Source organism: Mytilus edulis, unplaced genomic scaffold (genome assembly GCF_963676685.1).
Source record: "Mytilus edulis unplaced genomic scaffold, xbMytEdul2.2 SCAFFOLD_2234, whole genome shotgun sequence".
Classification (NCBI taxonomy): Eukaryota; Metazoa; Mollusca; class Bivalvia; order Mytilida; family Mytilidae; genus Mytilus; species Mytilus edulis.
In genome coordinates, this window is record NW_027267706.1 from 1 (window position 1) to 14,327 (window position 14,327).

Here is a 14,327-nt window from a genome sequence, read left to right on the forward strand (position 1 = left end):
CATCATCTGCTCATTGTATGGTATATTATCTAAAGCTGAAAATATACAAACTATATAATCATTGAAATATCACGATGCTGTAGATACTAATTCATTAAACTGCTTAACAAAGTCTGGGCTAACTTCTTGAAGTTTGATTATCAAATTATTTCTATCACTTTCTGTCCAAGATTCAAACCACTGTGTAAAGAGTTTAAGCTGGCACTGAAAAATACTTGGTGGGCGATCATTCACTTTAAGCTGATGCATTGAATCAAATAACGTATCTATAGACACTGGGTTTGCCTTGTCAACTAAATCTTTTAAGAAGTCTCCTTTCTGCATCCCACTCCATCCCCTGAACCAATGAATAACACATTCTATCTCCGTTTCTGTATTTGAAATTGACATCTTTCTGTTTAGATTGATCTTATTTTATGACTTTCTTTGGGTGTACATCATGAACACTCTTCTTCTATCCTGAAAATAGTGACAATGTAAAATGATTCTAAAATAGAGAACTGTAAGCATATACTGTACTGTTAGAAACCATTAATTGAAATACAATGTTGTAAAACAAGAAATAAAAGTTCAGTTTTTATTACTACAAAAGATGAACTAGATTTAAAGTAATACAAACATTAAAATCTCAATTTCATACACTTTTGGTTTCCAGACAATACTTTGAGTACAATAAACTCATCATAGATACCAAGAATGAAATTTTGTATTTGTGCCAGAGGCAGGTTTCGTCTACAAAACTAAGATTGATCAGTGACGCTCGAATCAAAAAAAAAAAGAAGGCAAAATAAAGTACAAAGTTGTAGAGCACTGCACGTTGTGCAAAATTGTCAGGAAAACAGAATTTTGAGTGATAGAAAAAAAAAATGAAGCTATAGAATAGACCACTTTCGAGTTCATGCGCGCCGTTATGACGTCATTTACCAGATAGAGGGGATCGCCTGTATCCATGCACTATTTACGTTCATCAAGCGTCTTAGTGATCAACATTGTGTAGGATAAACTAGAAATAATGCTTGTTCTGTAGGTACTTTATGACAATGCCCTAATGACAGAAGTGCTAATTGTCAATTTTGAGATTTCAATTTGCTGAAAAATTCGTACAATATAGATTAAAAGTTTTCCAACCACTCGCTCAACATTGAAATGGAAGTGAAGACGCCCCTAAACGCACAAATGACGTTCACTAAAACCAGAGTTTTTGACGGAAATGCATCGAACTCGAAAGTTGTCTATTGAAAGGCAAGATATGACATGTATGAGAAGATAACTCTTTGGGTTTGTGTTGCTTATAAAAAAAGAAGATGTGGTATGATTGCCAATGAGATAACTCTCCACAAGAGACCAAATGACACAGAAATTAATAACTATAGGTCACTGTACAGCCTTCAATTTAGTCTTTAGTTTTCTATATTGTGTTTTGTGTACTCATTATTGTTTGTCTGGTTGTCTTTTTCTTTTTAAGCCATGGTGTTATGAGTTTATTTTCAGTCTATGAGTTTGAATGTCCGTCTGGTATCTTTCGTCCCTCTCTTACAAGGGTCTTTAAAAATATATAACAAAAGTAAGAGTCACATGTACAGGAATCTTGTTTCTTGCTACAAAACAAAATAAGTAAATGCATAAAACATAATCATTTCAGTACATCATCTCTACATGTATAAAAGTTTCATTATCTCAGTTATCTCCCCTTATAGAGTCAGGGATGCTACTTAAACAAGTGATTTCATTATCACCTGTTTTAGTGATTTTTTATATTCCAACTATCACCTATTTAAGTGATTTTGGTGTTTTCTTTGATCTTCAAATGCTAATTTCATTGATTTTCCATATTTTCACAAACTAATTTTCTATAATTTTCCTACATAAATCAATTATCCCTTTATCTTTGGATATCAATTTCACCAGTGCGCTTGGGCAGTAAGTTAGTGCACTAAAGCTTTTAAAAGTAACCTTGGGAATTGTTCTGTAATCAAATATTCATTAACTACTCTTACTATCAGACAAAGGTCAACAATATTGGTTAATCTGATTGATTTTCTTTAAAATTAAAATGATTCATTTTAAGGTTATGTCCTGTTCTACAAATTATTCCAGTTTTTGTATATTCAAATAAACTGTAAAAACTGGCAGGCTTATTAAGCAAATGACAATTTCTGCATGTACATAGTTTTTTCAATGGAATTTTGGTGTTTTTACCAATAAAAAATTCAAGCATGTGGGAAAAATATCCCAAAAAAGTTATAAACACTTATTGAAGTGATTAAATTTCAACTTCTCAAATTACTTGTTTCAGTGATTTGAAAAGTCTGTGCGAAAATTTTAAATATTTTACAGCCAAAATCACTCAAAGAAGTGATTTTGAAATCACTTGTTTAAGTTCCACCCTGACTGTTATATGGCAAAGATAAAAAAAAATTAATCAAACAAAATATTTTGTATTTGTAAAACAGTACGTACTGTCACAAAAATACAAGATAAAAGGACATAATTTTCTTTACTTAGAAATCATTGTACTAGTATTTGCTGAGGCTCAAACCAAGGAATCCCTACAAAGTAAGCCATGATGTGTAAGCCTGCCACCACATTACATATTGAGCTTAACTCCACTAGGCTGAGACTGACCATCACTAGCATGTAGCTAATGGAGAGTTTTTACATTTCTGCAAGGTATAAAAATGCACCACTAATAATAATAATTATAAATTTGTTATTTTTAGAAGGTAACACAGATAACAAAACAGTTAATCAACCCCATGGCCTTCTTCATCTTCATGAAATATTTATACATACACAAAGACACACAAAACAAAATGCTATAATTACACTACATGTGTACAAGATCACATATATATATATACTAGAAAATGTACATAGAATAGATACATGTAGACCAATACCACTGACATGTAAAAAGTATGACGATAATAAAGTGATAGCATTTTAACTACAACAAGTTCTCTTCTTATATCTTTAAGAGATTAGATTGACAGTTTGCTTTAAAAATATTTACAATTATATTTTCTTTCAAATTTAAAGGCAAAAAGTTTCACAATAAGGTTCCAGAATACTTATAAGTTCTTTTACCATAATTAGATCCATATGATATCATTGAACAAATATATGATTTTGGGTATATTTATCAACCATTGAACAGCTTGATAATAGTTCAGATAAATACCGTATTCAGGTGCTAAATTATTCATACACTTTTATATCATCACTGCTATAAAGTTTTTAATTCTTTTAAAAATGAGGTTGGTAATGGGGTTAACTTCATGACAAATAACAGTAAAAACTCTTGCCTAATGATGTTAACAGTAATTATTGGTGTATGTCAATAAAATGTGTACTATCTTTTAGGCGATAAACATTATAAACAATCCAATGTTTTTGACAAATCACGTTAAATATTTACCAAAAATAATGGTTACAATAACGCTATTTGAAACTAAGTCTGACGATTCACTATAAGGAAATTTTATGGTTGCCAATGATACACCTCTCCACAAGAGACCAAATGACACAGAAATTAACAACTGTAGGTCACCATAGGGCCTTCAACAACGAGCAAAGCTCATACCGCATAGTTAATTTTCTTTTTTTTTTTTATATTGACTGTTACACAGGGTTCTCATTTGGGGGTTCCGATCCCAGATCCCGCTTACTGTTTTGTCAGATTCCTGTATCCCGCTTACACTATGTACGTAAGCAATTCTCATTTTTTTTTGTCATTTCCTGGGTCCCGCTAAACCTCATTTCCTGTTTTCACGACACAATAATTTGACTTTCATGTGTCCCGCTTACAAAAAATCGGCAAAATTGAATCCCGCGTCACGCTTAGACCCCAATGAGACCCACTTACACATTTTACACTTTTTAAAAAATTGTAAAAACCAGATATCACTGTGTGATACTTTTAATGTGAATAAAAGTTATAAGGACTGAAAGGGAAAATCAGTAATTGTTGTCTAGGGCCATAACTGTCATTTGAGACATGTAATATATCTGGCTGTGGTTAAAGTCTGTAGATTTAAGATTAGATTTCTATAGGCATGTTTAAATTTTAATAGTCCCTGTTTGGTTTGTTTAGTGTTCCCTTCAATCATGCAATCATGTTTACCTATCTACTTGATTTTTGTATAAAAAAAGAGACATAAAGTTCACTGAAATAAACTTTCATACAGACTGTATTACAGGTATCTGTCTAAGAAGGCAATAAACACCGGTCGGGTACGAATTTTGTTTAGCCTGTCCCATAAAAAATGTGATGCACATCATGCAAAGTTTTACTATTATTTTTTTTAACTGTATTTGAATATAAAAAAATATATATAGTTATAGTGATTTAGTTATGAATAATATAATTTAACGTTTGGCAGATAAATGAAAGGTTTGGTATTCCACATACCTTCTATAAATACATTTCCACGGGGAATATCGCACATGTTTCATCATTCTATGTCAATTTCCGGTCTAAATAATAATGTTGATTTTTGAAATTGTAAGTTGGTAGAGTTCAAAGCATCATACCGAATACGTTTTGCATTCATAATTTTCATTTATATAGTAGACGCTAGACATACATTATTGACTATTGTAAGGTTTTAGGGCGATCTTTCATTCATGGTTTGACAAATATTCAAGGTTCATCAAAACAAATTGTGATACATGTAAATGTACACCTAACAAACTAATCTCACCTGTCCATTTGGCTAAGTTTTAAGGCCTTGCATCCACTAGATATATGAAAGTTAAAATAAATATTGTGTTGTGTTTTTTTTTAATTTATTTATGGGAGAATGGAAATGGGGAATGTGCCAAAGAGACAACAACCCGACCATAGAGCAGACAACAGCAGAAGGTCACCAACAGGTCTTCAATGCAACGCATGTTCACCCTGAGTCCGGTCGCCCACAGAGTCCACCCCCAGGTTTACTTCTCCCTCTTTTTATTGAAAAATTAGGGTATTAAAGTTTAATAAACATATTTAGATACAAATGTATTTTTATGGTAAAATGTATATATATATAATATGAGGCAGGCATTACCTGTAAATGGGGACGAAGTCTGTATGAATTATTTTTTTGTAACTTAATTATTTGTCAAAAAAAAGAAACGGAAATACCGTAACGTTTCCGATTTTGGTTCTGTTGTAAGGGATTTTAGTTGTGACGTTATTTAAATTATGACGTCATATGCAATGTAAACAAAGAAACGCTATCATGATTAGGTAACGTTTTTTTCATATCAAGGAATTATAAAAAATGAAATTGGTATTGCACGTTCCTTCCTATTTTATACTAGACTGATAAATATATATTTTACTCAAAGTTCCATACAAACGAGACCGGAAAAAGGAAGTATATTGTACATTTCTGCGCAGGTCCGGGATTTCAAAACATGACATAAAAAAAATTGAACGATTTTGAGTTCATTAGTACAATGAAAAATTCGGGAAATTTTCCGGAATTTTTTTTTTTTATTGAATTTTCTACTGTTATTGGGGACTTCGTCCCCATATTAGAATAACACTTATAATGACTAAATAACACTTGAAATTTTAATATTAGCACATATTGGTGACTTTTAAACATTGATTATTAAATAATAGTATATTATCAATGTATTTTATAACTTATAAATGAGTTACCAAAAGCAGATAAGTTCATAAAAAACTTTTTTAAATTTAGTGTGTACATCCAATTTGGTGTCTTGACCACGGAAATCACAATGGCTGCCATGTTCGATGTGGGTACTTATAAAGTGAGAAACGGAATCGAAACGAAACGAAACGAAATATAACGAAACGAAACGAAATACAACGAAACGCAACGAAATACAACGAAACGAAACGAAATGAAAAAATGAAGAAACGAAACGAAATGGAAAATGAAGAAACGAAATACAACGAAATAAACGAAATAGGCCTATATAAAATATATCTTTTACATTGTTTTAGGAGGTTAGGATTTTGATTTTAAACAGAAAATGTTGTATGAGTGCAAATGAGACAACTCTATCCACGCCACAGTGTAGTTTAACTTAGCAATTATAGGTTAGAGTACGGCCTTTCAATACGAACTCATGAACAATCACCGAACAAGATATAAAGGGTCAAAAATGACCAATATAAAACTATTTAAACAGGAAACCAACGCTATAATTAAGATGTGGTTTGAGTGCCAATGAGACAACTCTCCATCCAAGTCGCAATGCATTTTAAGTTAACAGTTCAATGAGCATCGACTTGAACACAGAATCTTTTCTAACACTAAACAGCAAGCTACATATAAAGTCCCCAAAATTGCCATTGAATACAAACTTTAAACAAGTAAATCAAAATATAGAAAACGAGAAACACCTATGAACCACACCAACCACTGAACAACAGGTTACTGACAATAGTATTGAATATGCATCTGGTTTAAACAGTTTAACAGGCTCGCCAACCTTGAACCTAACCTTAGACAGAAGTTAAACATTATAAAATAAAAAGACGCTATAAAATATTAACTCTATGAAAAAGACGCGATTTTAAACAATATCAACACTTCAGAATATGTATGATCCGCGACACAATACAATATATACAAAACGAGAAACAGAAAACACATATGAACTACAACAACCACATGAACAACAGGCTCCTAAATAATCCAGGACAGGTGCATGCATACAAAATATACACAATTAAGTATCTTGTAAAATCTGCATGCACGTCAGTGTTAAGTTTTCGTGGTCAAATCCATATCGCCTATATTTTAAGCATTTGGTGCACTATATTTGGTGTATTCAAATAACAGGTATCATCTGACTTGGACCCCATTTCTATAGTTCATTATAAGGGGTGTACTTTATCAATAATTTGGTTTATATGATGCTAATAAGATGAAAATTGCCGTTTAAAAAATGTCATCTGACCTTGACCTGATTTTCATGGTTCATTGGTCAAAGTCCAATTTTTGTCATGTCACTGAGTTTGTTTCAGAGATACTTTAAGCAATTGTTCTACTAGATTTCAGGGAAAGGAAAGATTTTGTACATACAAAAAAGATGTGTTGAGATTGCCAATAAGACAACAAGAGACCCAATGACACAGTTATTAACAAATATAGGTCACCGTACGGCCTTCAACAATGAACAAAGACCATACCGCATAGTCAGCTATAAAAGGCCCGAAATGATAAATGTAAAACAATTCAAACGAACCCACACGCCCTTTAGAGTAGTCTAGTCTGATGAACAGAATGTTGTCTATATGTCGGACTAAACTACTTTCAAAAGTAACTACACTCAAAAGTAATGATTTCATGGTTCAGTTTGAAAGCAACTTAACCAAAGATATTGGTTTAATCTACACACAAGTCCGAATTGCTGTCAGTAAGATGTTTCAATATATCTATATTGAGATATATTGCTTGCAACACGATGTAGATATTTGTTAATCACTTAAAACATGGTGGACTCTTTCTGACCATCTACGTATGTTGATTTTCTTTCTCATCGACGTCAGCAGCGGATCCAGTCATTTTCAAAAGATTGAAGGGGTCTCCAACCCAGGAGAAAAACATTCCAAATTTATATCTCCATTCAAATTCATGTTTGGTAAAAAGGGAGTAACACAGAACGTTCACCTCAGATCTCTTTTTCAGTTCAATTTTATGTTTCGTTATGGCTACTCGTCCGCCGTTAGCATTTCACATTTTTAATGTCTTGTCAAATACAACTTCTCCAATTCAAACTTAGGGAGATACCATTTGATTTTTATGGGCTAGGATGAATTTTTTTGTCCTGCATTTTATTTAGTTGTAATCTCTGTCCTACCTTTTTATTTTTCACTATATTTGGTCCTGCCTTTTTATATAAATTTATCCCGTTTTTTTGCCCAGTTGCTCATCCTGCCTTCTTTTTTACTAAACAATCCTGTCTTGCCTTATTTATACTCAAATCCCTGTCCTGCAGGTTTTTTTTTAATTTCATCATAGCCCTCTCCCCCCCCCCCCCCCCCCCCCCCCCCCCCCCCCCCCCTTCCAAAAAAAAATTCAAATGGTAGCCCCCTTAACTTGGACTCGGAACTTGGAATAAAAAAAAACCCAATTGATTACACCACCTTTTTAAAATCAAAATCCTAACCTCCTATAACAATGTAAAAGATATATTATATATAGGCCTATTTCGTTTATTTCGTTGTATTTCGTTTCTTCATTTTTCATTTCGTTTCGTTTCGTTACATTTCGTTGCGTTTCGTTGTATTTCGTTTCGTTTCGTTATATTTCGTTTCGTTTCGTTTCGATTCCGTTTCTCACTTTATAAGTACCCGTTCGATGTACACATTTAATTTAAAATGATCTTTATGAACTTATGTGCTTTCTATAAATCATTTTTAAGTTATAAAATACATCGATTAATATTTAATAATCAATGTTTAAAAGTCACCAATATGGTATAATATTAAAATTTCAAGTGTTATTCAGATAATAACAGTATTATTCGGTCATTAGTGTTTATACCCGTAAAATTCTTGAAATCCATGAAAACACATGGACATATACATGATATATATTTAAAATTAATGGTGTGTTTTTGAGCAATGTTAATTGTTCTAAGTAATATATTTCTCATTGATTGTTGTAAAAATTGTCTTTGATGGATAATAAAAACAACATTTTGTTTTGATAAACTAGTCAATTTGTTACGAGTGAAAACATTGGTGTACGAATTATAAAACATGACAAGGATTCATTCTAAATATCAGTCCAACAATGTTCAATCTGTAAATTTACAGAAGCAAATTTTTTGTTCTTCCCTGGTAGGGATTCAATATACAATTTATATATAGAATTGAACATGAGATCTAGATTGTTACAAAATGTTAAGCATGTTAAGATGTCATTGATATTACAAAAATGAATTACAAGACATACTAATACATGTACATGTTTATAACCAAGGAAGTTCTATAACCTTCTTGCTATAACCAAGGAGGTTATATTAGAAGGAGAGAGGACGAAAGACAATAATTACACATAAAATGTTACCGACTTTTCTGTAAGTGGGTGTTAATTACTTGAGATCGACTCTGTCACAGAGGGAGATTTTGTCCTAAATACATACCCGAGTAAGAACGGAAACACCCGAGGTGTCATAAACTGACCGTAAATATAATTATTGACATATTAATACGTTTTTTTGTGATATTTTTTATTAAGTAGTTAAAAATTAAAATTTTATGTTAAAAGTTAACTTTAACCCCGCCACATTATTTATGTATGTGCCTGTCCCAAATCAGGAGCCTGTATATTCAGTGGTTGTCGTTTGTTTATGTGTTAAATATTTGTTTTTCGTTCATTTTTTTACATAAATAAGGCCGTTAGTTTTCTCGTTTGAATTGTTTTACATTGTCTTATCGGGGCCTTTTATAGCTGACTATACGGTATGGGCATTGCTCATTGTTGAAGGCCGTACGGTGACCTATAGTTGTTAATGTCTGTGTCATTTTGGTCCTTTGTGGATAGTTGTCTCATTGGCAATCATACCACATCTTCTTTTTTTATATTCTTACCAATAGAAATGAAACGAATATCTGTCTCATTGCCGTCAATGTTAATACCAACAGAAAGCACTTTTACGTTGTTCCCGATAAATTTCTCTATGTTTCAATTGCAAATATTCTTTCCGGTCGTTACCGGTCACCGTAACTAAAGTACTTTGCATATTCTTATATTTTCTATGATTATTATCTGCCAATTCTCATCAACAGGAATTGACAGGTGAAGCGAACATCTTTGTTTAAAGCAATGTAGTGTTGAATAAAAATCGCACACTAACTTTCCTTTAAACCCTCATAACTTTGTCATTTCTTTATCTTTTTTCACGGTAGACAGACGATTGATTTTGAAATTGCGCGTCCAATCTTTTTCCATATCATAAACACCTATACACTGCATTGTTACCAAAAATACACCTGAATTTTAAGGATCCTCTCACTGATAACAACCACGTGACATATGCGATTTATCTATTAGCCCGAACTGCTCGAGGTAACAGCCCGGTACATCAGAGGGCCATGTCAAGTGGGTGATAAACATGTCGGTTTCTTTATATTTTTATCATTTTTCTCTGATCGAACTGCTATCCTGGGGATGCTAATTTTGTATCAAGCAGAGTGTTCACTCTCCTTCTAATATAACCTCCTTGCTATAACCAAAGACATGTGTGTGTATGTCTCTGCTGTAACTGAATTTGTAACTTTATAAAACAGCAATGCAAAGATTGATTAAATCAACAAAGGAAGCAACCATTTAAATTCAATTTGGAAAGGGGGGGTGGCGGGGTCCCTGACTGAGTCAGATTTTTTTTTGTGCACAGCGCAAACAATTTTATTTAATTTTCCAATGTTTCAATCATGTGTCAATTAAATATTTTTTTTCAAAATTAAACATTACAACATGTTTAAGGTCATTGAAGGTATTGGGGAAATCTGCTTTCAGAATAATTTTTTTGTCATCTGCTTGACCATGTTGACCAGAAAACATTTTTTCATCAAGTTTGGGACCAGAATATTTTTTTAGAAAAAAAAAAAAATAGAAAAAAAAGACGACTATTGTTAGTCGTAGTTGGCTGCTCTTGCCTTTTTATTCATTCATCATAATCATTACTTAATTCAATTTAAAAAGAAGCCTTCAGCATGTTCAACAGTAGCATGGATAGGGAAGCAAATGTATCAGGAGTTGATGAGGACTTACTTGAAAGTGTTTATGTCAAGGTACATCTACATTGTAGTTATATAAAATTGTAAGGATTAAGTTCATCTCCTTGCTTTATATCTACGAATTATATACCAGCACTTATTGTGTAAACAGACTGTAAGTCTGCCATCTACTTTAACCGACATCCTGTACGCATATTTATTATATATATTTACAGGAAATTTGAATACATCAGTTGTTGATAGATAAAGTTATGTCCAGCACAGGGGTGTGTAGCCATTGTGGTTGTACAGATATAGACACTGACCCAGCCAGAGGTGATGCAGTGTGTACTAACTGTGGTTCTGTCTTGGAAGATCAGATTATTGTCTCAGAGATCCAGTTTGAAGACAATGCTGGTGGAGGATCATCTGTTATAGGACAATTTGTGTCATCTGATGGTATAATATTTAAAAAAAATCATTGATTTTTGTCTGTTTTAAGATCTTAGAACAGAATTTACATTTGTTTTACTTTATTGAACATCATTTGTGTACACAATTTGTAATATATGCAAGTTAACCTTTTTGTTTGATAATCTGCTTTTTTTCACAACTTTATGTATAGCTGCTTTCAAATGTTTTAAATGTGATTGAGCACAAAACATACAATTTATATATTTTCATGATTGCCATTTTTCCAGACTATGAAACTAAGCAATTTAGTCAGTAAATTTTAACTCTTTGTTTTTTAGGATCAAAACCACACAGTTTGGGAATTAATTTTCCTCATGGCATCAAGAGAGAATCAAGGACAGTCACATATGAAAATGGTAAATAAGAAGTCAAATCCTCAATCTACTAGTGTTCTGTATAGCTACATTTATGTACTTATCTTATTTCCTGTATAACTACTTATCTTATTCAATTAAACTTTAGACATGATTTTCAATGGTAGCTGCCAAATTCAGTTTGTGAAAGCAATGTTTTGATTTCCATTCAGAAAACATATTTCTTTGGTGTTTATGGATAACAAAGCACAGATTTTCAAAAGTTTGAAAAATGACCAGTCATTCCAAGGCTTGTATTTCCTATCATGATTTCCTTGATAGAGGGTTGCTGCTTACTAGGAAGCTATTAAACCAAGAGTTCCAAATGGTGAAGTTAAAGTCATCCCATCATAAATTTTATGGACCCCATCACGAGTTGGTTGACCGTTATTGAATAACCGTTTCACAGATGATATCAGATATGTTCCTTATGTCATGACTACAATTCCCTTCCCTTTTCATGAATGTGACTTACCGAATTAGATTATTCACCAGATTTGTAATAACATAAGTAACACAACGGGTGCCACATGTGGACCAGGTTCTGCTTACCCTTCCAGAGCACCTGAGATCACCCCCAGATTTTGGTGGGGTTTGTGTTGCTTAATCTTTGGTTTTCTATGTTGTGCCTTCTGTACTATTATTTGTCTGCTTGTCTTTTTATTTTTTAGCCATGGCGTTGTTAGTTTATTTTTAATCTAAGAGTTTGACTGTCCCTCTGGTATCTTTCGCCCCTCTTACATATTCAGCTGATTTTGTGATGAAAACTTTTTCAGTTATTGGCGTGAAAAATGATTTGATTTTATGTATTTTAAAAATACCTGTTCCTTGTTTTCTTTTTTAAACTTTTTTATATAAATTAATAAAAGTTGCATACCTATGTTTATTCATATGAATTTATAGATAAATTTAATTTTGATATTGTACATTCATATTGATTTGAACTATCAATACATTCCTCATACACAGAGTTATTTTAAACTATTTCAAGGTATGTTTCATTACATTTTTAGCTCAATTCGCACATCACTTTGAAATAGACTTCCTTAAGCATAGCTGTGTACAATGTGCAAAGCCCCTTGATTGGATTAAAATCTACTAATTTTATTAATTGTGAGGGGCTGTAAATATATTAAAATAAATTTATTATATATTTATGTTGTAAAGTATAGTCATTAGATGCTTTGTTTGAAAATTGCAGGAAGAAGATCTATTCAGCAGGTTGGTTCTCAACTGAGACTGAATCAGCATTGTATTGATACAGCATTTAACTTCTTTAAGATGGCTGTAAATAAGAGATTGACCAGGGGAAGAAAGACAACACATGTGATAGCTGCCTGTTTATACCTTGTGTGTAGAACTGAAGGAACACCTCATATCCTTGACACTATTGAAATAGGTTGACTCAAAGAGCACAATATTTGAGTTGAGGGAATATGAAATTACAGTCAATTTGTTAGATACTAAAAATGACATGGTCATTAGTCTTAAAATGAAGATATTGAACCACCACTGATTATATGTCTAATTTGTTTTACAGTTATGGTTAAATGAATATACCATTGTTTATTCAAATATAAATACTTAAGAAGATGTTGTAGTTTGCATGCAATAGATTCAATAGAATTCCCAAAAGGATGTATGAAATCATTTGACATGATTGACTTGTCATTAACTTGTTATAAGGGCAATGAAGGACACAGAATGGCAGATTATTGTTTGATGTTAGAAATAAAATGGATGCCTTAAAAGACACTGAATGGGCATCTGCGTTTAGGACTTATGAGGACACTGCTACTAGTGTATTTCATACAAATACATTAATAATTGTTGGTAACTAATTTTGCATGAATTTTATGTTCATATGAGCTGTTGATTACAATGTATGTTCAAACCACTAAATCAAGGTTCCAGAAAAATTTAATGTTTCACCCATGACAATAATTGGGACCTACAAGAATAAACAAATCCACAGTATAGACAGGAGTTCTAAAACTGTATTATTCGTGACAATATGCAACCTCTACAATTAAAGGGAAACTTCGCAAAAAAATCAAAAATTGATATTATGTCCATTCTGTATAAAAATGCTCAAATTTATAGATATTAAAGTTTTATTCCGCTAAATAAGAGATCACCATCGATTTTAAATTTTGAGTATCAGTTCTCTACTCTCCGCCATCTTGTCACCTTCTCCGATGAAAAATCACGATATGTCAATAAACCACAAAGGAACAAAACTACAGTAAACGATGTAGTCGTAATTGCGTGTCGATATCTTGTCAATCGTACGGTTGTTTTATCTGACTGACTAACTTGATACGGAAAATGGTCTTATATTTTTAAATAACCATATAGTCTGTTATTTTTAAACTGATAATATTGTAATTAGTTAAAAAGTCAAAGTTCAAATCATAAAATGATAAATAAGTGTTCCGTGGAAATTGTTTTCGAAAATCTATTTCGTTCATAATTCTTTCAAGTAATAAACTTTATTTAAATAAATTCGGATCTTCCCTCATCTGATCACCAGCATGGCTAAAGGTATTACTCCCAAAGGTATTGGAAGGGGTGTAAGGTGACACGTCCAGGTATTCAATCGATTTCCTGTCCGGCGGGCTTGCAAGTTCATGCATCGTTTCACTTCTGTAGGTATTGATCAGTGTACACGACCGTTACTTATAACTTTCCATTTTGAACTATCAGGTGCATGTATAATATACATTTTTGTCTTGCGTGTCCGAAAGTGATATAATATACTAGTCATTACTGAACTCATACGCTTGTTTATAAATAACATTTCTGGT

At 32.3% G+C, this 14,327-nt stretch overlaps 2 protein-coding genes across 2 annotated transcripts; one reads left to right on the forward strand and one right to left on the reverse strand.

Annotated features, from left to right (window-relative positions):
- Positions 1-69: 69 nt before the first annotated feature.
- Positions 70-390, reverse strand: LOC139505858 (uncharacterized protein C14orf119-like). Its single transcript, XM_071295244.1, has one exon. The coding sequence runs from the start codon at positions 388-390 to the stop codon at positions 70-72; it is 321 nt and encodes a 106-aa protein (XP_071151345.1).
- A 4,044-nt stretch (positions 391-4,434) lies between these two features.
- On the forward strand, positions 4,435-13,002 carry LOC139505859 (transcription factor IIIB 90 kDa subunit-like). The gene is made up of 4 exons (XM_071295245.1): positions 4,435-4,504; positions 10,930-11,152; positions 11,446-11,523; positions 12,722-13,002. Exons 2-4 carry the CDS (start codon positions 10,966-10,968, stop codon positions 12,922-12,924), a joined length of 468 nt encoding a protein of 155 aa, XP_071151346.1. The 5' UTR covers positions 4,435-4,504; positions 10,930-10,965; the 3' UTR covers positions 12,925-13,002.
- The last annotated feature ends 1,325 nt before the right edge of the window (positions 13,003-14,327 follow it).

Bases quoted from the DNA above. Each gene is read 5' to 3' on its own strand.
- LOC139505858 (XM_071295244.1), bottom strand. From the start codon at position 390: ATGTCAATTTCAAATACAGAAACGGAGATAGAATGTGTTATTCATTGG.
- LOC139505859 (XM_071295245.1), top strand. From the start codon at position 10,966: ATGTCCAGCACAGGGGTGTGTAGCCATTGTGGTTGTACAGATATAGAC. The intron at 11,153-11,445 runs GTATAATATTTA...TTTGTTTTTTAG, and splicing joins ACAATTTGTGTCATCTGATG to GATCAAAACCACACAGTTTG. The intron at 11,524-12,721 runs GTAAATAAGAAG...TGAAAATTGCAG, and splicing joins GACAGTCACATATGAAAATG to GAAGAAGATCTATTCAGCAG.